Source organism: Artemia sp. Qi Xiang Cuo, chromosome 15 (genome assembly GCF_049724085.1).
Source record: "Artemia sp. Qi Xiang Cuo chromosome 15, ASM4972408v1, whole genome shotgun sequence".
In the NCBI taxonomy this organism is placed as follows: domain Eukaryota; kingdom Metazoa; phylum Arthropoda; class Branchiopoda; order Anostraca; family Artemiidae; genus Artemia; species Artemia sp. Qi Xiang Cuo.
The window spans coordinates 24113910-24136174 of NC_142808.1; the positions used below are offsets into that span (position 1 = coordinate 24113910).

The 22265-nt window shown below is 33.8% G+C and overlaps 1 protein-coding gene across 1 annotated transcript in view; it reads left to right on the forward strand.

Moving 5' to 3' along the window:
• Positions 1 to 2140: 2140 nt before the first annotated feature.
• Positions 2141 to 22265, forward strand: part of LOC148943473 (homeobox protein Hox-A6-like) — a 30011-nt gene continuing 9886 nt past the window's right edge. Inside the window, exon 1 of the mRNA XM_089101837.1 lies at positions 2141 to 2503. Within this exon, the coding sequence (XP_088957963.1) occupies positions 2185 to 2503 (319 nt within the window). The 5' untranslated portion in view covers positions 2141 to 2184. The remainder of the gene's footprint in view (positions 2504 to 22265) is intronic.

Here is a 22265-nt window from a genome sequence, read left to right on the forward strand (position 1 = left end):
AAACTGGAGGGCAACTTGGCCCCCTCCCACGCTCATTGTTTTCCCGAAGTCACCCAATCAAAATTTTTAGATAGCCATTTTGTTCAGCATAGTCGAAAATTTAATAAATATATCTTTGAGAATGACTTAGTCCCCCAGAATTCCCCAGCGAAGGGCTGTAAGTCATAAACTTTGCCCATTGTTTACATATAGTATTGGTTAATGGAAGAATATAGACTTTTCAGGAGGGATTTTTTTCTGGTGGGGGGTGGGAAGAGGGGGTTACGAGGGAGGATACTTCCATGGAGGATGTTTCCTTGGGGGAAGGGACATTTCTATGAATGGAGCACCAGAATTACCAGCATCATTTAAAAAACGACCAGAAATTAAATAAAAAAAAAAAGTTTATTCAACTGAAAATACGGAGCACCATTAAAACTGAAAATGAAGAGAAATTATTACGTATATGAGGGGGTTTACCTCCTAGTCAATACCTCGCCCTTTACGCTAAAGTTTTTTTAGTACTTTCAAAAGAACTATCTATTCTAATTAACCGGCCTTTGTGATTCAGGGGTTTGTGATTCGAACAAAATTCGAACTTTAGCGTAAAGAGCGAGGTATTAACTAGGGGGCAAACTCCCTAATATACGTAATAAAAACATAAAAAATAGAAGTTCGTTACGTAAGTTAATTTGTAAGTTACGTCAGAACAAAATTTCGAGAAAGCCATTTAGCCTTTCTCTGCTAAATTAATATGCAAATTTTTTTTTAATTATTCATGTACGGTGAGCCAAAATCAAAGCTGCATTAATTCAAAGGCGTTCAGAAATTAAATAAAAAAAACTTTTTTAAACTTAAACCCCTCCTCAACGCCTCGCTCTTTACGATAAAATGTGACTCTGTCACACAACTTTATTTTTAAAACAATAAAAAAAATTTAAGCGCAAAGCCCCTTTCATCTACGCAATAATTTCTGTTCGTTTTGAGTTTTAATGTCGCTCCTTACTTTCAATTAAGAAAACTTGTTTTTTTTTAATTTAATTTTAGAAGCCTCAACATAGTAGGCTATGTGTAATTTCCTACTTTTAGTGAAGTGATTTGAGTGGACTCTTAATACAAGTGCGCCCAAGAGACCAACCTTGGGCCCTCCAATCACAAAAATTGAAAATCTCTATATTACTCTGATTTCAACAAGGTGTAACATGTTTATTTTTCTAAAAAAAAAAATTATTGTTTATATATCCATTTTCCCTTAATAAGGAGTCAGCTTAAATAGGCTTTCAACAGAGCAGGGGCCAAAGGCGCCTACCCTTAGAGGCAATACGGATCATGTTCCCTTTAAAGACATACTTTTTATCTATAAACTGATTAGAATAAAATATCTACCAAGGGGCTGTTTAAGCCCCCAGGCGCACGAAGGGACGTGAAATGATAGTTTCGTAACCCCTGATTAGGTTTCTCCTTTAAAATATAGCCAGCTAATTTAATTTCCGATCGGATGAGTCCTCTTTCTGATCATGATCATGTGATCTCTGATCATGATCTTTGATCTGATCTTTGATCATGTGATCATTTGACTTGATTAAAAAGGAGTAAACAATGCACGGGCAAAATATTTATCTTTATATTAAGATGACTTTCCTTAGTCATTCAAAATGACAAAGATTCCTCTTTGCCACTACTTGTTTTTAGGAATTCTCAGCACAAGCAAGTTAATTATTAAATTCTTTTTAGAAATTGGACTCTTTTACCTTTAATTATACGACATAATTACAATTCAGGCATTTATTTACATTGATTGGATGACAACAGTATGATAGCTCTAAATTAAAGCAAAAAATGAAGACTCGTATCGATACCTCGCATTAACAATTTCCATAAACTACGGTCTTCATATGTTTGACAAACAGACAATCCATCTTTTATCTCCCTACAGAAATTGAACAAAAGTCATCCTCCTCCATTCAGGCTCAACAGGGAAATCTCCAATCATTTTTCAATGCTAATCCACATGTAGATCCTCGCCTGTAATAAAAGTCGCTACTATTGCAATATAGTCCACCACCTCCCTACGCTGCTATCTGAGGGTGTCATAAAAACGAACCCTATTGAATACCAATTTGTGTTGAGGGAGGAATCGACCAGTGATACAATCGCGAATTTGAGCCATATTGTCACAGTTTGCTGATATGTTCAGTAGTTAATATGAATTCTTACTTTCTGCCGTCACAATTTCCGCAAAGCCCCTTTTTTGGAACACAAAATACTGATGTAAATAATGATGGATCTAAGTTTTTTCAAGCATGTTTTCAACCGAGGTCAATCAACGTTGCTTGTGACTTTAAATCGGAATATGATGCCCAAAAAGACCTGGCTAATAATAGTTATACCGAGAGAACGGATAATCCACAACACTGCATGAGAAGTGGTTACTACCCAACAAACTTTGTGCAATTTTCTACTCCTGGATTTGTACCATATCATCAAATGCAGATGTCAAATTCTTCTATAGCTCCACTACAAGGTTGGTAGGATAATTTTTGGACTTTTTTTAATCTTAAGTTGGCATTTTCTTGGGTACTATATTTTACTCCTTTATATTTTAACATAAGCTAATACATAACAATTGGTAGAAAACAAGATATGTTAAAAAATAATACAATAAAAACCAAAAAGAGCATTTATGTTCAGTTACATTCTTTTAGGCTATTTCAAACAGTTCGTGGTAACGAACTGTAAGTAAGGAGCGACCCGGCTCAATGGTAACCAAAACTCTAGAAAACGGGTTTTTTATACCAATAGATACATCAAAAGCATCAGATTTCAATGCTGATTTTAAATATATAACCTTCATCAAGTTTAGTGCTATCTATCAAAAGTTACGCGCCTAAGAAAATTTGGCTGATTTTCAAAAAAAGGGAGAAAGACCCCCTAAAAGTTATAGAACCTTAATGAAAATTACACCATCATATTCAGCGTATCACAGAACTCTACTGTTGAGTTCTCAAGGACCTATCTCCAAAAACGTGGAATATTCAATTTTTTGCCAGAAGCGATATCATGGATGTGTGTGTATTTTTTGTTGTTTTTTTTTTCCCCATGGGTGATCGAATTGACCCAGTGGTCCTAAAATATCGTTGGAGGGCTTATTTGAACGGAAATTAAAAGTTTTAGTGCCCTTTATAAGTGAACAAAAAAATGGAGGGCAACTAGGCCCCCTCCCACGCTTATTTTTTTCCCAAAGTCACCCAATCAAAATTTTGAGATAGCCATTTAGTTCAGCATGGTCGAAAATATGATAAATATGTCTTTTAGGATGACTTAATCCCTCGAAGTCCCCAGGGGGAGGGCTAAAAGCTATTAACTTTACCCAATGTTAACATATAGTATTGGTTATTGGGAAGTATACAGAAGTTTTCAGGAGGGTTTTTTTCTGGTAGTGGGGGGGTCGGGGGTTATGTTGGAGGATCTGTCCATGAAGTAAGTTTTCATGGGGGAGGGGAAATTGCCATGAAGGGGGCGCCGGACTTGCCAGCATTATTTATTGGTTATTGGGAAGTATACAGACATTTTCAAGAAGGATTTTTTTCTGGAGGGGGGGATAGAGGAGGGGGTTACTCTGGGGAATCTTTCCGTGGAGGATGTTTATTTGGGGTAAGGGATATTTCTATGAAGGGGGTGCCGAATTTCCAAGCATTATTTAAAAAACGATCAGAAATTAAATAAAAAAAACAAGTTTTTTCAACTGAAAGTAAGAAGCAACATTAGAACTTAAAACGAACAGAAATTATAACGTATGTGAGGGGGTTCTCCCCCAAGTCAATACCTCGCTCTTTACGCTACAGTTTTTTTTGTGCTTTCAAAAGAGCTATCTATTGTAATTAAACGGCCTTTGTGATTCAGGGGTTTTTTAATAAAATTTTTTTTTTAACTTTTAACGTAAAGAGCTTGGTATTGAATCTGAGAACAATCCCCTCATATACGTAATAACATATACGTAATAAAAAAACAATAAAAAAAAACAAGCGATACGGCTGAACAGTAATCGACACATTTAAAAACAAAATTTTGATGTCAATAAATGCATAAAAGGAATGAGTTTATAATTCTGATTTTAAATATATAAATTTTTTTAAGTTTAGTATTACTCATCAAAGGCTACGAGCCTGAGAAAATTTACCCGATTTTTTAAAGAGGGGGGAAACATCCCCTACAAGTGGAAGAATTTTAATGAAAATCACACCGTCAGATTCAGCGAATCAGAAAACCCCATTACATAGGTTTTAAGCTCATATCTGCAAAAATCTGCAACTTTGTATTTTTTGCCAGAAGAAAAATATACGAATATAGAAGTTAGTTACGTAAGTTAATTTGTAAATTACGTCATAACCAAATTTAGAGACATCCATTTAACAAAAGAAAAGTAAATTTTTTATTCAAATTTTGTTTACTTATTCAATGACGGTGAGCCAAAATAAAAGCTGCATTAACTAAAAAACGATCAGAAATTAAATAAAAAAACAAGTTTTTTAAACCTAAAGTAATGAGCGACATTAAAACTTAAAACGAACAGAAATTATTCCGTATATGAAAGGGGCTGTCCCCTCCTCAACGCCTTGCTCTTTACGCTAAAGTTTGACTCTGTCTCACAACTTTATTTTTTAAAACAATAAAAAACTTTAGCGTAAAGAGCGAGGCGTTGAGGAGGGGACAGGCCCTTTCATATACGGAATAATTTCTGTTCGTTTTAAGTTTTAATGTCGCTCCTTACTTTCAGTTTAAAAAACTTGTTTTTTTTTATATAATTTCTTAAAGAAACAAAGTCAGTTACAAGTTAATTTAAACTACTATTACCATTTAATTTACGATTAATACTGTTAAATGTCAATTTATTTTTAATTAAATAAAAAAACAAATTTTTTTTAACTGAAAGTAAGGAGCGACGTTAAAACTTAAAACGAACAGAAATTATTCCGTGTATCAAAGGGGCTGTCCCCTCCTCAACGCTCTCGCTCTGTACGATAAAGTTTTGATTGTTTAGAAAAATAGTGTTGTGAGAAAGTCAAACTTTAGCGTAACGAGTGGGGTGTTGAGGAGGGGACAGCCCCTTTCATATACGGAATAATTTCTGTTTATTTTAAGTTTTAACGTCGCTCCTTACTTTCAGTTAAAAAAAACTTGTATTATTTATTTATTTTTTGAACGTTTTTGAATTAATACAGGCTTTGATTTTGGATCACCGTACATGAATAATTAAAACAAAATTTGCATATTAATTTTACTTTCATTTGTTTAAATAGCTTTCTCGAAACTTGTTAAATTTTATTTACGAACGTTTTTATTAGTAAAAAATATACGTAACTTACGAATTAACTTACGTAACGAACTTCTATATTCGTATATTTTTAATACGTATATTCAGGGGTTCACCCCCTAGTCAATACCTTGCTCTTTACACTAAAGTTCGAATTTTGTTCCAATTCTTTAAAAATGACCCTTAATCACAAAGGTCGTTAATTAGAATAAATAGCTCTTATGAAAGTTCTAAAAAATCTTTGGCTTAAAGAGCAAGGTATTGACTAGGGGATGAACTCAATCATATAGGTAATATTTTCTGTTCATTTTAAGTTTTGATGTTGCTCCTTACTTTCAGTTGAAAAAATTGTTTTTTTTAATTTAATTTCTGATCTTTTTTAAATAATGCTGGGAAATTTGGCGCCCCCTTCATAGCAATTTCCATTCCCCCATGAAAACTTCCTCCATGGAAAGATCCTCCCACATCACCCCGACCCCCCCCCACTACCAGAAAAAATCCCCCCTGAAAACGTCTGTATACTTCCCAATATCCAATACTATATGTTAACATTGGGTAATGTTCATAACTTTCAGCCCTCCCCCCCGGGGACTTTGGGAGATTAAGTTATCCTAAAAGACGTAGTTATCATATTTTCGACCATGCTGAACAAAATGGCTATCTCAAAATTTTGATCAGGTGACTTTGGGAAAAAATGAGCGCGGGAGGGGGCCTAGTTGCCCTCCATTTTTTTTCACTCAAAAAGGACACTAGAACTTTTAATTTCCGTTCCAATGAGCCCTGTCACGATATTCTAGGATCATTGGGTCGATACGATCATCCCTGGGGAAAAAAGAACAAATGAACCCGCATCCGTGATCTTTCTTCTGGCAAAAAATGCAAAATTCTACATTTTTGTAGATAGGAGCTTGAAACTTCTACAGTAGGGTTCTCTGATACGCTGAATCTTTTCAGCGTGTGATTTTCATTAAGATTCTATAACTTTTAGGGGGGTTTCCCCCTTTTTTCGAAAATCAGTCAAATTTTTTCAGGCGCGTAACTTCTGATGGGTAGGACTAAACTTGATGAAACTGATATATTTGAAATCAGCATTAAGATCTAATTCTTTTGATGTGTCTATTGGTATCAAAATCTATATCAAAATCTGTATCAATTGGTATCAAAATGTAATAAGGGATTGTTTCAAAATGCAAAAAAAAAGCCTGCACAACTAAATACTGTCCCTAATTCTTAGGATTTTTCTATTCTTGCTTTTATCCCTGTTTTGTGGCCTTGGAACGGCGACATAATAGCCGACACGAAAGTGACACTAATTTGGCAACAACAGAATTAGCTTAGCATGTGTATTCCTGTTCAACTTTTTCAACAACTCTTTGTAAATGAAGCAAAAACAAAAGAAAATGAAAATATTATACTCATCTAATATTGATTTTTTTTTTTTTTTTAATCGAATGTAGGCATCTATATTAACTTGCCATTTTCTGTTTTAAATCAAACAATACTTACGGAAAACTATTGAATTACTCTACACTTTAGCTTTCAGTGATACCATCTAGGCATAAGAGAATTCATGAAGGGTACTACCTGGGACGAATCTCCAGCATTTTATTGGGGGTGGGGCAAGAGGGGTCTATATCCTGATAGTCAAGGGGAATGGAATATATAATAATTTTTTCTCCAAATTATTGGGGGGCAACTGCCCCCCCCCCTTGCCCACCCCAAACGACGCCCCTGGGCGTCCAACAATAAATAAAGAGACTTGAGCCTACCTAGAATTTAAAAAAAAAACTATTTGGACCCTAAAAAGCTTATCGACCAAAAAACGCTCATGTGTTAGAGTTCTTTGAAAATACTTCGCACTCAAATTCAACGTCCCTTCTGTTTGAGCAGCCTTTCTTAATGAATTGAGACCAAAAATCAAACTTCAGAGCAAAGAGCGAGAAATTGAGGAGGGACGGGCCCCTTATATGGAAAATAGCTTCTATTCGTCTTAAATTTTAACGTTGCTTCTTGCTTTCAATTGAAAACAAGTTTTTAATTTAATTTCTGACCTTTTCAAATCATGCCGGGAAATCGCCCTCCCCCTCTGTCTAAATTTGTCCCCCACATACTTTACTCCCACAGCAAATTCTACCCGTTGCAAATCCCCCTACCTGCAGAAAATCCCCCCACCCCACAAAAAACTTCCGTATACTTCCCAATAGCAAATGCTACAGGTAAATAATAGGCAAATTGCATAACTCGCAAACCTTTCCCCAAGAATAGTAGGGCTCAAGTTATACCCAGAGGCATATGTATTTGTCATTTCAACTGTGCTGAACCATTTAGCTATCTTAAAAATTTAGTCGGATGTTTTAGGAGAAAAGGGGACGTGCAAAGGGCTAATTTCCGACCATTTTTTTTTTTTGTCACTTAAAATACCACTTGAGCTTTTAGTTTCCGTTCAAATGAGCCGTCTCCCGATGTTTTAGGACCATTGATTCTATATGATCACCCCCTTTGGGAAAACAACAAACAAACGAATTAATATCCATCCGGGATATTTCTTCAGGAAAAAAACATATGAAATTCCAAGTTTACGTTGATACATGGGAGTGTTTACAACCTTTTTTGAAAGTAAGGTAAGTTTTCCCAGGCACGTAACTGGCTTTTGTTGGATAACGTTAAGCTCACTGAATTTTATATAATTGGAATCAACGTAAATGTCCCATTCTTTTTATTTATTAGTTGTTATCAAAGTTTCGTTTTCTTAGAGTATCAGTCACTATTGGACCAATACACGTCTTACTTACAGTTCGTTACTACGAATTATTTGATGTGGTATCGTATCTCACATTGGTAAATTTCTTCGAGGTTTTTTTTTCTATTTGACTTCGGAACATTAAGGTTGCTCGCATTACGTTTCCTTGATTAAGGAAAGTAAATTCAGACTCCTAGTTTCTAGAGAAAAACATAAAATTTGTATTATATGTATTCTCATTTTGTGGCATTCCCAGTTGTAAATCCCAGCAGAAGATCATTACAGACAAGTAGCCAGTTGAGATTTTTACCTGTTTCCAAGAAAGCCAAAATTACTTTTTAGGATTTAGGAATTGAAGTACCCTTGGCTACTTCAATACCCTTTTCAAGTACCCTTTTCAATACCCTACTTCAAGTACCCTTTGGCTACTCATATTTGAGGGTAACTCCTCTTTTTATGGCAAAAACAAATAAAAAATTACGTGAAAAATCTAAAAAAAACGAGCTTCAATTAAATTTAACATTTATTTTAAAATAAGTATACAGTACCATTTCTAAGAAAGTAACATTTCTAACATTCCTTAAAACAATTTCTAAGGATATTTTTCATTATTTAGGCGGTCTTAAAAAAAATGAATTTGGGTATACATGTTTAAGTACTTTATTTTGACTTTTTCACGGTGTGAGCAAAAACCACTGTGACGATGGAAGTAGAAATCTATAGCTATTTGTAATATAAGATCTGATTCAAATACAAGAAGTACTTACAAGCTCTGTTTTAGCGTATTTACGAAATGGCAGTAGGTAAGCTTGTTGTAGAGAGAGAGAGAAGGATTTATTGAAAAAAAAAACATATAAAACAAAAAATTATTGCTGCTTCCCCTAAAAAGCAAAGCTTGTCCGTGGGGGGGGGTAAGCTAAATGACTTAATTTTTCCAAATTTGGCTTAGAGTAAAGCTGATTTTTTTTATAAATGGTTCATATTATGAGATTAATATGTTATATTGGTCCTTTCTTACTAAAAACTAGGCTAGGGATTGGGTGTCATTTCAATAAAGGCTACTCAAAATGCCGGGGAGTATGTCTAATAAGATTACAGGTATGAAAATTTACTCTCTGGTCATTCTTAAGAAACTGTAGCTGCCCTATAAGGGGTAGCTGTTTTTTGGAAGTAATACTTGCTTTGTCTATTTATTTTCACGATTCACCATGGCAACGCTAACAAAAAATGGTAATGGACTAAAAAGTCATAATATTGAAACAATGTAAAGAAAAATCTTAGATAATCATGGTTTTTCCAGCATGACCCATGATGGATCCAAGGGGGGACGTTTGATATCCTCGGAATTTTAGGAAATTTAAAGTTCTATTGCTCTTGTCAAGTGACGAAATAAATGACGCGCTGTTTGTTGCATTTATCATATTATTGATTTCTCCTATATTGGTTCAACCTTTCAAAAAAAAAGAACTTTCTAATAATAAAAAAAAAACACTGGAATTTAAAGCGATTCGTATTTGTATCATTAAATAAAATTGCTGAAACAACTTATAAGGATCAGGTTTGTTTATCTAATGGTTTGTGTTAGTTTCTAAGGAGGCACATAGCAAGTCTGAAATTTTTTCATTTGCATTATTTACTGATATACAAACATATTTTGACTGCTAATGAGAGCCGAAATATACCAAAAAGTATGATCGTTAATTTTATTTTTATTATTTTGCCATGATTTCCTTTTTTGCTACTTTCCAGTTAAAGGTGAAAATAGCCCACAAGACTGTATTTTTATTTCAGGTGAGTACAGATGCAACGGTCTATATCGTGCTCATTTGCATTAGGGACGAGGTTTACGATTTCCAGCATAATTGGGGGGGGTAAGAGTAGCTCTTCATCCATGTAAAACATCTTTAAATAAGATCCAATCGATCGATCTTTTTATTATCCATGATAAACTCTTCTCCTTCGTTTATTCCTAGTCTACGTAGTCTTCTTAACATTATTTTTTAAACCAATTCTTGTACCATAAACTCTCAAAACATCCAAAAAGTCATTTATTTTGATTAATATTTTTATCTAGAACAGAAAAATTGCTTACATAATCTGAGTCTAGGAGTGTTTTACCTTCCAATTTGATTACATGTTCTACCCTAGACTATATCGTATTTCTTAGGACAAGGTCCATCAAAATAATCCATTGAAATAGAGGAAGGACACAACCCTGCTTACCTCCTGATTCAACACCAGACCAGCTACTAGTCTTGCTTCTTACCTTAAATTCACCATATCCGGGTTGCAGCGGTAACTAGGAACCTATTAAGAGACGATTAAGTCCCTTAGTAAAAACTACAATAACCCATAACTTCTAAAATAGAGTCAGATCAAAACAAGAAGTGCACTATTAGAACCAACTTGTCCGAAACCCATATATAGCAAACTTACTGTCTCTTGGCTTGAACAACAACGAAAATATATTAGCATAAAAATCAAGAAAAGTGGCTGAAACCACAATATTCTGCATATACGGCATCTTTTTTTCTCTCTCTCTTTCTCCTCAGATAGCTTGGTAGTGGAACATCCTAGGGAGCTGTTTAATGGCTCATTTTAAAGGAAATTAATTTGGTTAACAAACTTTTATAATTACATTTTTTTAAATACTATCAATTTTTTACGAAAACTGCATGTTTTATGTAAAAGATTGATCAATGGTTTCATAATCGTAGGTTGTAGCCAGGTCGTCTCTTACTATTCCAATTAAGAAAAAGCCATAGGCTTTTTTTCTATTTGTAATTTCACAGTATCCGCGTTGCACCGGTAGCTAGCAACCTAGTAAGAGACGATCACATCCAATGCTAGGAAACATAATGACCCATAACTACTTAAAATACAGTCAGATCAAAACAAAAAATACACTATTAGAACTGCCTTGTCTAATACCTCTCAAAATGAAACATGCCATCTCCTGGCTTGAATAACAAGGGACATATATTGGCTTAAAAATTAAGAAAAGTGGCTGAAACCACGATATTCTGCATATAGGGCAGCTTTTTTTTATCTTTCTTTTTTTCTTCCTCAGATAGCTTGACACTGGACCATCGTAGGGAGTTGTTTAATGGCTCATTTTAAAGGAAATTGATTTGGTTAGAAAACTCTTTGTAATTAAAAACAAATAATTTTTAAAAAACATTATTTTTTAATAAAAACTACAATTTTTTATAGCACTATAGTAGATTATGTTAATAACATTAGGAATTCGTCACATCTACGTGGTTTTGTAATTAATAAAAAAATATTTAAAATAAAATCAATATTTTTACATAGAACTTAATTTTCATATACTAGATAATAAATTTTGTCTTAGTTTTAGAGTAAAGAACTAACTCTAGCCGATAGTAATTGAAAGTAGATTTTAGAGTTCCGGGTTTTATATTGAAAAATGATCATTAGAAGAACGAATCGTTGAGGAGGGCTGTCCCCTCCTCAACGCCTCGCTCCTTACGCTAAAGTTTGACTTTCACACAACTCTATTTTTTTAAACAATAAAAAAACTTTAGCGTAAAGAGCGAGGCGTTGAGGAGGGGACAGCCCCCTTCATATAAGGAATAATTTCTGTTCGTTTTAAGTTTTAACGTCGTTCCTTACTTTCAGTTAAAAAAACTTGTTTTTTTTACTTAATTATAATAAAGAACGAACGCTAGCTCATAGTAATTGAATCCGGGTTGCAGCGGTAGCTAGCAACCTAGTAAGAGACGATCATGTCCCATACTAAGAAATAAAAGAGCCAATAAATTCTACAAAAAATGCAAGATTGAGTTACAAAGTAGACCATTAGAAAAGTCTTGTCTAAAACCCCTATAAAGGAAAATTACAGCCCTTTGGCTTGAACAGCAAGGAAAATCCATGGACTTGAAAAATAATGAAATTGCTTATTACACTAAAGAACGAACTCAGGCCCATAGTAACTGAATAGATTTCAATTTTTATATTTCATTTAATATTGCATTTGTTTTTTGTTTTTTATTTCAGTTATTATAGGTGAGAGTTTGTCCCTTACTATTTTCATGACAATCATGATTATATATGTGTTTATAACAGTCAGTTATTCTAAGACATATTATTAATCACTTTAATTCCCTTATCTGGTATAAGACACAAGGATAGGTACTTCAATAAAGCTATCGGCTAAATGAAATGTCTCATCTTAATCTATATTAAATAAAAAAAACATGTTTTTCAACTGCAAGTAAGGAGCAACATTAAAACTCAAAACAAACAGAAATTATTACGTATATGAGGGGGTTCGCCCCCTAGTCAATACTTCGCTCTGTACGTTAAAGTTTAGATTTTGTTCCAATCACATATCCTTGAATCACAACTGCCGTTTAAGTAGAATAGATAGCTCTTTTGAAAGTACTAAAAAAAACTTTAGTGTAACGAGTGAGATATTGACTAGGGGTTGAAGCCCCTCATATACGTAATAATTTTTATTCGTTTTAAGTTTTAATGTTGCTCCTTACTTTCAGTTGAAAAAACTTGTTTTTTTTTATTTAATTTTTGATCGTTTTTTAAATAATGCTGGGAAATCCGACACCCCCCTAATAGAAATGACCCCTCTACCATAAAAACATCCTCCATGGAAAGATCCTGCCACGTAACCCCCTCCTCCAATCCCCCTCCCGAGGAGAAAAAATCCCTCCCGAAAACGTCTGTATACTTCCCAATAAACAATACTATATGTAAACAATGGGCAAAGTTCATAAATTGCAGCCCTTCCCCCGGGAACTGTGGGGGATGAAGTTATCCTCAAAGATATACTTATTAGATTTTCGAATATGCTGAACAGAATGGCTATCTCAAAATTTTGATCAGGTGACTTCCGGAAAAAAACGAGCGTGGGAGGGGGTCTAGTTGCCCTCCAATTTTTTGTCAATTAAAAAGTGCACTAGAACTTCTAATTTCTATTCGAATGAACCCTATCAGGATATTTTAGAACCACAGGACCGATACGATCACACATGGGGAAAAAAAAACAAAAAAACAAATAAACACGCATCCGTGATCTTTCTTCTGGCAAAAACAAGACACAAAATTCAACATTTTTGCAGATAGGAGCTTGAAACCTCTACAGTAGAGTCTTCTGATACGTTGAATCTGATGGTGTGATTTTCATTAAGATTCTATCACTTTTAAGGGTTTTTTTTCCCTTTTCCAGGCTTGTAACTTTTGATCGGTAAGACTAAACTCGATGAAGCTTATATATTTGAAATCAGCATAACAACTCGATTTTTTTTATGTATCTATAGGTATCAAAATTTTGTTTCTTAGAGTTTTGGTTACTATTGAGCCGGGTCACTCCTTAAACAGTTCGTTACCACGAACTGTTTGATTTTGTGAGGATAAATTGGGTCTGATGATTCAGAAACTTATGAACTAATAATATAAGAGTGAAAAAAGGGTGGACGCGTCCTCCCCCCTTCTTACATGCTGTTCTTCTCTTAAGATTTAGCTACATCGTCTTTTAGTCTAACAAGTGTAATTATGCCAAGTAAAATGCTTTCTACGGAAACCAAGCTAATATGGCTTTAAAATTACTACACTTACTCTTGTCACCTTTCTTATTAAGGGGAAATTTTATTCACAACTTCTTGGAAGTGAGAATGTTACTGTAGCTCTTTAAAAAAAAATAAAATAAAGTGAATGTAATCTATATAACTTGAAAATCATCTAAATACCTTTACATTAAACCTTTATCCTATGAAAGTTTCGAGAAAAAGCTATTATTCTCACTATTTTCAACAAATGAAGTATATTTATCCTAAATAGAAGCGAAACACTTAAAAAAAATATTTTGAGAAACTTTCTATATTATAAAGTTTTCGAAGAAAGACATTTATTATTCCTGTTTTTCAACAAATAAATCGTGGCTATTCCATAAAAATGCAAGACGTTCAGCGAAAAACCTTTACTAGAACAATTATCCTTCACAGTTTTCGAGCCAAAACTGTAATAATTGCTCAATGCATTTACTCTATACAACTGCGTCCTCCCCCCTTCTTACATGCTGTTCTTCTCTTAAGATTTAGCTACATCGTCTTTTAGTCTAACAAGTGTAATTATGCCAAGTAAAATGCTTTCTACGGAAACCAAGCTAATATGGCTTTAAAATTACTACACTTACTCTTGTCACCTTTCTTATTAAGGGGAAATTTTATTCACAACTTCTTGGAAGTGAGAATGTTACTGTAGCTCTTTAAAAAAAAAAAAAAATAAAGTGAATGTAATATATATAAATTGAAAATCATCTAAATACCTTTACATTAAACCTTTATCCTATGAAAGTTTCGAGAAAAAGCTATTATTCTCACTATTTTCAACAAATGAAGTATATTTATCCTAAATAGAAGCGAAACACTTAAAAAAAATATTTTGAGAAACTTTCTATATTATAAAGTTTTCGAAGAAAGACATTTATTATTCCTGTTTTTCAACAAATAAATCGTGGCTATTCCATAAAAATGCAAGACGTTCAGCGAAAAACCTTTACTAGAACAATTATCCTTCACAGTTTTCGAGCCAAAACTGTAATAATTGCTCAATGCATTTACTCTATACAACTGCAAATAAGGCTTTATCCTATTAAGTTTCAAGAGTAAAACTATTTTTTTAGTGTTTTTAAAATAAATAAAAAAAGAATTAAATTTATACGTTTTATTTAATCAGCTTAAGACAAATTGTGATATTTGCGAAAAGGGGGGCATTTCACAACTAAGAATTGTAACTTAAGTGAGTTTTTGACCCAATATAAATAGCCTGTAAGACAAGGAAAGAACCAAAATTCTGTTTAGTTTACCCAATAATCCAATTAATTTTTTAAATGTGTCAATTAGCCCTTTTCTCATTTTTTAGTTCTAGTCCAAAAAGTATTATCACTTTTATTAATTCACGAATGCTTTAAACATTTTAGTAAGAGTTGGTGTCTTAAATGACTTCAGATACAATAACAGATTTAGCATCAACTATTTTTTTTTCGAGATGTCTAGATATAAGCAGACAAGTTTTTCAATAAGATTCTATTCCAAATAAACTCCAACTTTTCAAAAAGAAGAACTTATTCTGTATATACGAGGGGAAGGTGCTGCTGCCCTTCTTCTACCTCTGCTTCTAACACCAAAGTTTGATTAGTGCTGTTGCAATAACATTTCGGAATGAAATAAATGTAGTAAATTTGGACCTGGAAGTATTTTACTTACTGGCCGTTTACCATAGCAATAAACTAAAAATTTAGTTGCTTAAAGCAAAAACTACTACATGGCCACTTTCATCCTCGAAGCTCTGAAACAAAATGTTAAATTTATTGTGACAATACTGTTGTATTTGAATTCTAAATCCTGAAGTATCAAGAAAAAGGTCAAACTTTTGTATAAAATGCGGGTGTTTGGTGTTTTGGAATTTCTAGTCGTTTAAAATTTTACATTCCCTTATACTTTCATTCGTTTTTTTGTTTTTTTTTCGTTTTTTTTTAATATCATATTCAGAATTTTCCCAAATATAAGGCGGGTCGGCTACCCCTGAACCTACCGCTCTTTACACTAATATTTAGGAAGTGCGTAACAATGCATCAAAAATGAAAGGATTCATTTAGAGGTGTATCGTTTCAATTTTAGATGGCCATTAATGAAATGGTTATGACTTGTATGAATCTGACTTTGCTCAACAGTTACGTATACATTTGTGTAAAAACTGAAGTGGGGTAAATTCCACTCACACCAAAGAAGCCCCCCCCTCTCTAGGATCAGCCACTGTCAGGACAGCCTCTCAAGGGAAGAAAAACAATTTGGAAATAGAAAGAGACTTTTTGAGGCTTCTTGGGTCCTTCCCTCAATAAATAGCCCACCTGTCCTTTTCAGCGAGTATGGTTCTGTTCACGGATGTATATAAACGGCTGCAGTCTGAAATGAATCAAGCCAGTAAAAAAGCAAATAATTATGTTTTCTATATATCTGTTCTAAAAATATTAGTTGCTCATTTTTACATGTTCAGTTATGAATTCGCTACTCAAACATAAAAAACATTTTTAAGTATCAATTTTTGATGATTTAAAACCAATTAGCCCTCAGAATTTTCATTCAATGGCATGGTGGCAATGTTTGGGCTAAAATTAACTTTTTCGATGAAATCATTTTTGTCATTTAAAAAAGATAAAAAAAAACTTTGGATTTTCCATTCTAATAAATAAACTCCTGATACTGTACGCCCATAGGCTCTATATGAACACTCTTTTAGAAAGTGCATCAAGTTATGACTGTTTTTTTCTGGAAAAATATGGAATTCTGTTTTTCCATAGGCTGAGAGCCCTATCTTCGGTTTTAAATTCTGAGTTTAAATTCGGTTTTGAATTCGATGGTATAACCTTTTTAATCAATATTTCACCCCTTTATCTAGCTGTTCATCCCTTTTCAGGAGTATTGATCCAGGGCTGGGGGCGATCATCCCCCTAAATTAAAAAAAATGAACTTTGAGGTTTTTTTTTATTGAAAACAAGGAAATTGCTACCCTCATAGATTTTCAAAATACCTTTTCTTTGAATCTTTATTGGAAAAAAAACTTTCTCCTTCCCTACGTATTCGTAATAAACGTTTTCGTAATAAACGTATTCATAAACTTATACGTATTCGTAATAAACGTTGTCTATTATTATTCTTTTTAATGATACAAATTTTCTTCTTTTAATGATACAGAACTTTAAAGCAAGTGCGGATTCAGGACTTTTTTAGGGGGGGGGCGCAAAATAGGTTGATCCGATAAACTTGCGTTAGGAGCAAGTTTAATTAACGCAAAATTGCGTTAATTAAGTAAATTACACTACTTTATAGTACGTTAGGGGGCGCCCCCTTGCCCCCCCCCCGGATCTGCCACTGCTTTAAAGTTATTAAATTTTAGATATTTGGAATCAGCTTAAAAGTAAATTCTTTCTTCTTGCTACTATTTACACGGGTCATTCTTTACTTAATTTTCATTACAATGAGGGCTTTGATTAATTTCACCAATTAAGATCTTCTGTCTTCAAAATGAAGCAAAAAAATTAATGCAAAGAGCTGCCAAATCTTTTCATTTTGAATTGTTTTAGATGGGTTGTGATTTAAAGGCTGGTGAGAAAAACAGGTGAGAAACATTGAAGGAAAAATGATTGCCTAGAAGAATTTGCAAAATTTAACTTTTAATTACAAATCACCCCTCGAATTAGGTTGGAAATAAATTATTAACTTTTGGTCAAAGACTGCAAAGACTCCAAAATTTACAACTGTAAATCAATCATACCGTCCTTTTTGTATCAAGCCGCTGCACATGCCGCATAGCCGCAGCCGCTGCACAGGATTTTATTTTGGGGGGAGGGGGATAAATTCATCAAACAGCAGAAGACAAGTTTTAATTATAATCTAAACAATAATTTGAGGGAAAATTCTAGAGCTGGAAACTTTTGTGAGCAAAAAAAGTTGGGGCAAGTTATGATGTCCATAGACAACCAGAAATTTGCGCAGAAACTTAATTCGGAGTCCATGTTTGAGAAATGTGAGAAAACTGAAAAAAATTTGAGGGGGAACCTGACCCAACAGTTCTTCACCCCCACGCAAATATGTTCTATGCTATGTCCCTATGTTCTCGTACTGGGGTTAAGGCACCAAGCAGACTAGCTACCCATGGCCTTGAGTATGAGTAAATTATGCGGTACATATATCTTATTCTGAACGAGACAGTTCCTTTTTTCATATTTCACGACCATTCGTTCTTTGCTAGAATCAATATAAACAAATACAAAAATCATTTTAACTTGTAAGAAAAAGGGAAAGAAAATAAATTATAAGGGAACAGTTGACCAGCTAATTAGAAAGCGTTCTTTGTGCGCATACCCCTTTGCCCATTACCAACTTTTCTACAGTTTTAGTCCCCAGCATTTTTGTAACTGGATTTCTGATATTCCAGTGGAGTAATTAGGCCCAAATACTCTATCTATTCCCTTTTTGTGGGTGAGCCCGGGTGTACTTCCAGCCAGTCTTCCACTCCTCAGTGCCAAGAATTGAAGTATTAGCCAAAGGTGTTAATACGTAATTTTTTGACTGGTAAAAAGTATCTATCTTGATTTTGGATGGTTTACTCGGCCATCCAAAATCATAGCACATTAGGCCTTTTTGTATTCGATACACAATACATTTTCTTGAATTCTATACATTTTCATTTATACATTTTTTTTTTAATTTCATCTATACATATTTTTAGTTCCATGTATACATTGTTTTGAGTTTCGTGGCTAATCACTGCTGTATCAACTGCTGAAGTATGAGAAACCCCTAAACATCTGTTTTTCTCTTTTTCTAAATTTGAAGCTCTATATCTATCATTATTTTTCACATAACACAGTAAATTCAAACCTTCAATTATCTGAAAGCCTTATCAGCGAATATATTTTGATTTCTTAAAATCTTACAGATTGGAAAAAAATGCATGAATAGGCAATTAGTCTGTGTTTTTTTTTTCCTATTTGACTTTTTTGGCAAAAATTTAACCTACATGGTTTCTTTTTGCCATACCTTGATGCATGATTGCGAGCAAAAAAACTGATGGGAATCAGGACAGACAGCTAATTCTGACAGTCAGGCAAGAGCCAGATCTGCATGAAACGCAAAATTAGTTTCGGATGCGCATGTCTCATTATTACGACGCGTCCGCCATTACGGCTCCACGCTTACAAAGATATAGGGAGGAGCTAAGAGCCCATCTGCCACATTATTCATTATTGACTTTCGAAAGCCCTCTAGCAATTAACATCACATTTAAATATTATCGGTGAATTTTTTATTTGCATTCTTCGTCTGTTATTAATATTTATCTTAAAGCTTGATGCAACCTTTGAAATTGCAGCTATTCAAATTACATTGAGTATTAATGAAGTATTGTATGATATAGGTTGTTAAACTTGCGCACGAGCTTTAGTCTGATTAATGCGCTATGTTCACGCATCAGTTCATCCCTCACGCAGACTTAACACGATCAATATTTTACCAGTATTTCAGCCTTGTGAAATAATATGTAGCATACAGTTTGGGCTTTCAGTAGAAGGTCCATCTAGTTCATTGCTTAAATCATAATTGGTAAGTAATTATTCGGGTTTTGGGTGAGAAAGTTTATCAGGACTAAAGAACAGATGAGTTTTTTGAAAATACGAGAAAATACATGAGGAACCTAAAAATCTAGCAACTTATATCTAAAAACATATATCACCCTTTTATATTAAATTAAAAGGGTGAACTGAAATATTGACATTGGGTTTAATCAAGGCCGTATCCCTGCGGAGGGGGGGGTTGGAACTTCTTCTTTCGAAATGTTTGTCCGACTCATAAAAACGCAACAAAAATAAGTATTAACAAAATTTGATGCGTTTTTAATATTTTTCTGTAAACCCATCTCCCGAAGAAAATCCTGGATACGTTCTTGGCAAGACAGTATCCGGGGGGGGGAGAGATAAGAGTTTTCCCCCCCCCCCCCCTGAAATCTTTGTTTGACTCGCAAAAAACGTAACAAAATGAATAGAACACATTTTCAAAGTTTTTCTTGTAACCCTTCCCCCTCCTGGGAAAATTATTTTGTAACCTAACACCCCCCCCCCCCTCCCCCGAAAAAAGATCCTGGATACGGCCCTGGTTCTTGGGCTTAATATTTTGTCGTCTGGAAAAACCTGACAATATTTTTTGCAAATGCTACAAGGCCATATCCAGGAATTTTTTCCGGGGGGGGGGGTACAAAAGGATTTTTTCAGGAGGGGTGCTAAGAAAAAAACTTTAAAAGACGCATAAAAAAATTGTTTATATTCATTTTTGTTACGTTTTCACGAGTCAGACAAACATTTGGGATGGGGATTCAAACCCCCTCCCCCCCCCCTCTGTATACGACCTTGAAATACTGTAAAGGGTAATAGTAATTTTTGGGATGTCACTTTGCACTATTTCTTCTTAGGGATTTCGCTACAAGTACATTCGAGCAGGAAACGATCCGCAACCTTCTTAATCTCTTGTATTGTTTACTTTTAAAATGTATCTAAATATCCATAATAGATATCTATCCATGGGCTAAGATAAAATACATCGAACATAGCTCGTTGGTTCAAATTTTCCCTTTTGATTCTGGATAACCATTAAAACTACTCCATCTCTGGAACAGTTCCTGATGACTTAAACGTTGTTTCGAAATATTTGCCCCGGTTCTTGTGCTGCAAGCTTTCAACTTTAGTTTCCTAAAAATCCCTGAGAATAAACTTTTTTTCTGAAAGCAGCTGTTCGAAATTTAATTTTCAGATTTTTTTCTCGGTTGATAAGCATAATACAGCAATAAATTCTGTAAAGAGAAGATTGACATTTGAATTTCTGATTTTGAGCTTCCGCTCGCGAGTTTTTTTTTGCTTACGATTTTGGTGGAAAACGTTACTTACTATATCTCAGAACAGTGAAAACGTTAGATTTATTCCATTTATTTGACAGTTAGCTGTTATTTTTTAATATTCGGTTAGCTAGCTTTAAATATGCTTCCAAAGTCACGGGCTATAACCGCTTGAACTTTTTCTTCAAAAAGTAAAAATAGTTTTTCATTCAAAAATATGTTTGTTCAAAATTCAAATTTTTCTACAGTTAATTAGCATCAAACAGTAGTTCATGTCATGAAAAGTAAAAATTAAAATTTCAAAGCTACATTTTAGAAAGGGGCTGTTGAATTTGGGATCTAAGGAATACATCCTTGAGGCTGAATTGTTCAGCCTCCAAGACCAAGCTTCTGAGAAAATCAGACTTCAAGACCTCAAGACCTGGAAAGTAGTAAGTCAACATCTGGAGTGCCGAGGGTGTAGTTCTGTGCCATAGGGAAATCGACAACCTTTACCAATGTCCAGTAAAATTCGTAAAGTCAAACATGAAATTTTTTCCTTTCAAAAAATATAGTGCTATATAATACTGACAAACAATTCAAAAGTCATTATTTTTAGGAGTACTGTTTTTGAAAAATAATTTTGGTTTTCTGAAGAAAAAAAATCCAGAAGGGTACAGTACGGAATATTGGTAATATACTAATATATGTCCAAACGGAGATCATAATTTCAGTCACAAGATAATTATCTGTGATAGCAAAATAAGAAATAATTTGGAAACATTATAAATATAATTAAATTATAATTATAATTTAAATTACAATTAAATCTTGATTAAATATAATTAAATACAAGATAATTTGAAGCTTGAATATAATTTAAGCTATAATTTGGAGCCATTTTGATATCTGGCAAAGAAACCACATAAGAAATTGGGCCCCATCCTTGACTGCAGTATTCCAGATTGGGAACCTTATTGGAAAAAAATAAACAGGCATCAAACTCGTTTCATGAATTTCAAAAAAGTTAAATTCAAGTGTATCTGAAACTGGGGGAAATGTATTTTTCAATAGCTAGCTGCAAATTCGCCATTAAAAGAAAGTAATTGAAACTAAAAAAAAGTATTTTCAATGAAAATATCCCAAAAACGGCAGTTAGTAAAATATAGAGGGAGGATGCCCAACAAATTAGGGGGGCACAGGCCAAACTAAGGTGAAAAATCATTGAAGGCAGGTCTTCAACTTGAAAGAGCGTAAATATCAGGAATCTTTCTTGGAAAAAAGGACATTTAATGAATTATATATGGCGTAGAATAATAATTTTAATTAGTTTCCTTTTCACCTGATGCTAGAGTAATGAAAATGCAGCATTAGTAAGAGAAATTTTGCATAAAAATTTACATATATTCTCGGATATTCAAGGTTATTTCCTTGCAAAATATACTTAATGTCAAGGAGATTTTTTTAATCGACTCATTTCGTACACTCTTAAGTTATCGAGTATCCACAGCTAGTAGACTTTGTTTACGTTTAGTAAAAGCTATGTGAACATTTAAAATATGGTACTATTCCATTATGCGGGTCTCTCTAAAAAGTCAAGTTTGGTTAATGCTAATGAAATAAAATAAAATAGGATGAATATATAATAGTTTAGAAACAAATTTGGGCTATACATTTGCAGATTAGCGGGGGTGGGGTGGGGGGTAAAGCATTGCATATATTAAATACGTAACCTAACCTAGGTACCTCCCCCCCCCTAAACCCCAAAAAACGACAGTTTAATATCGTATACGCAATGAAAACCTTGCTTTCATTGCCTACTCTATAACA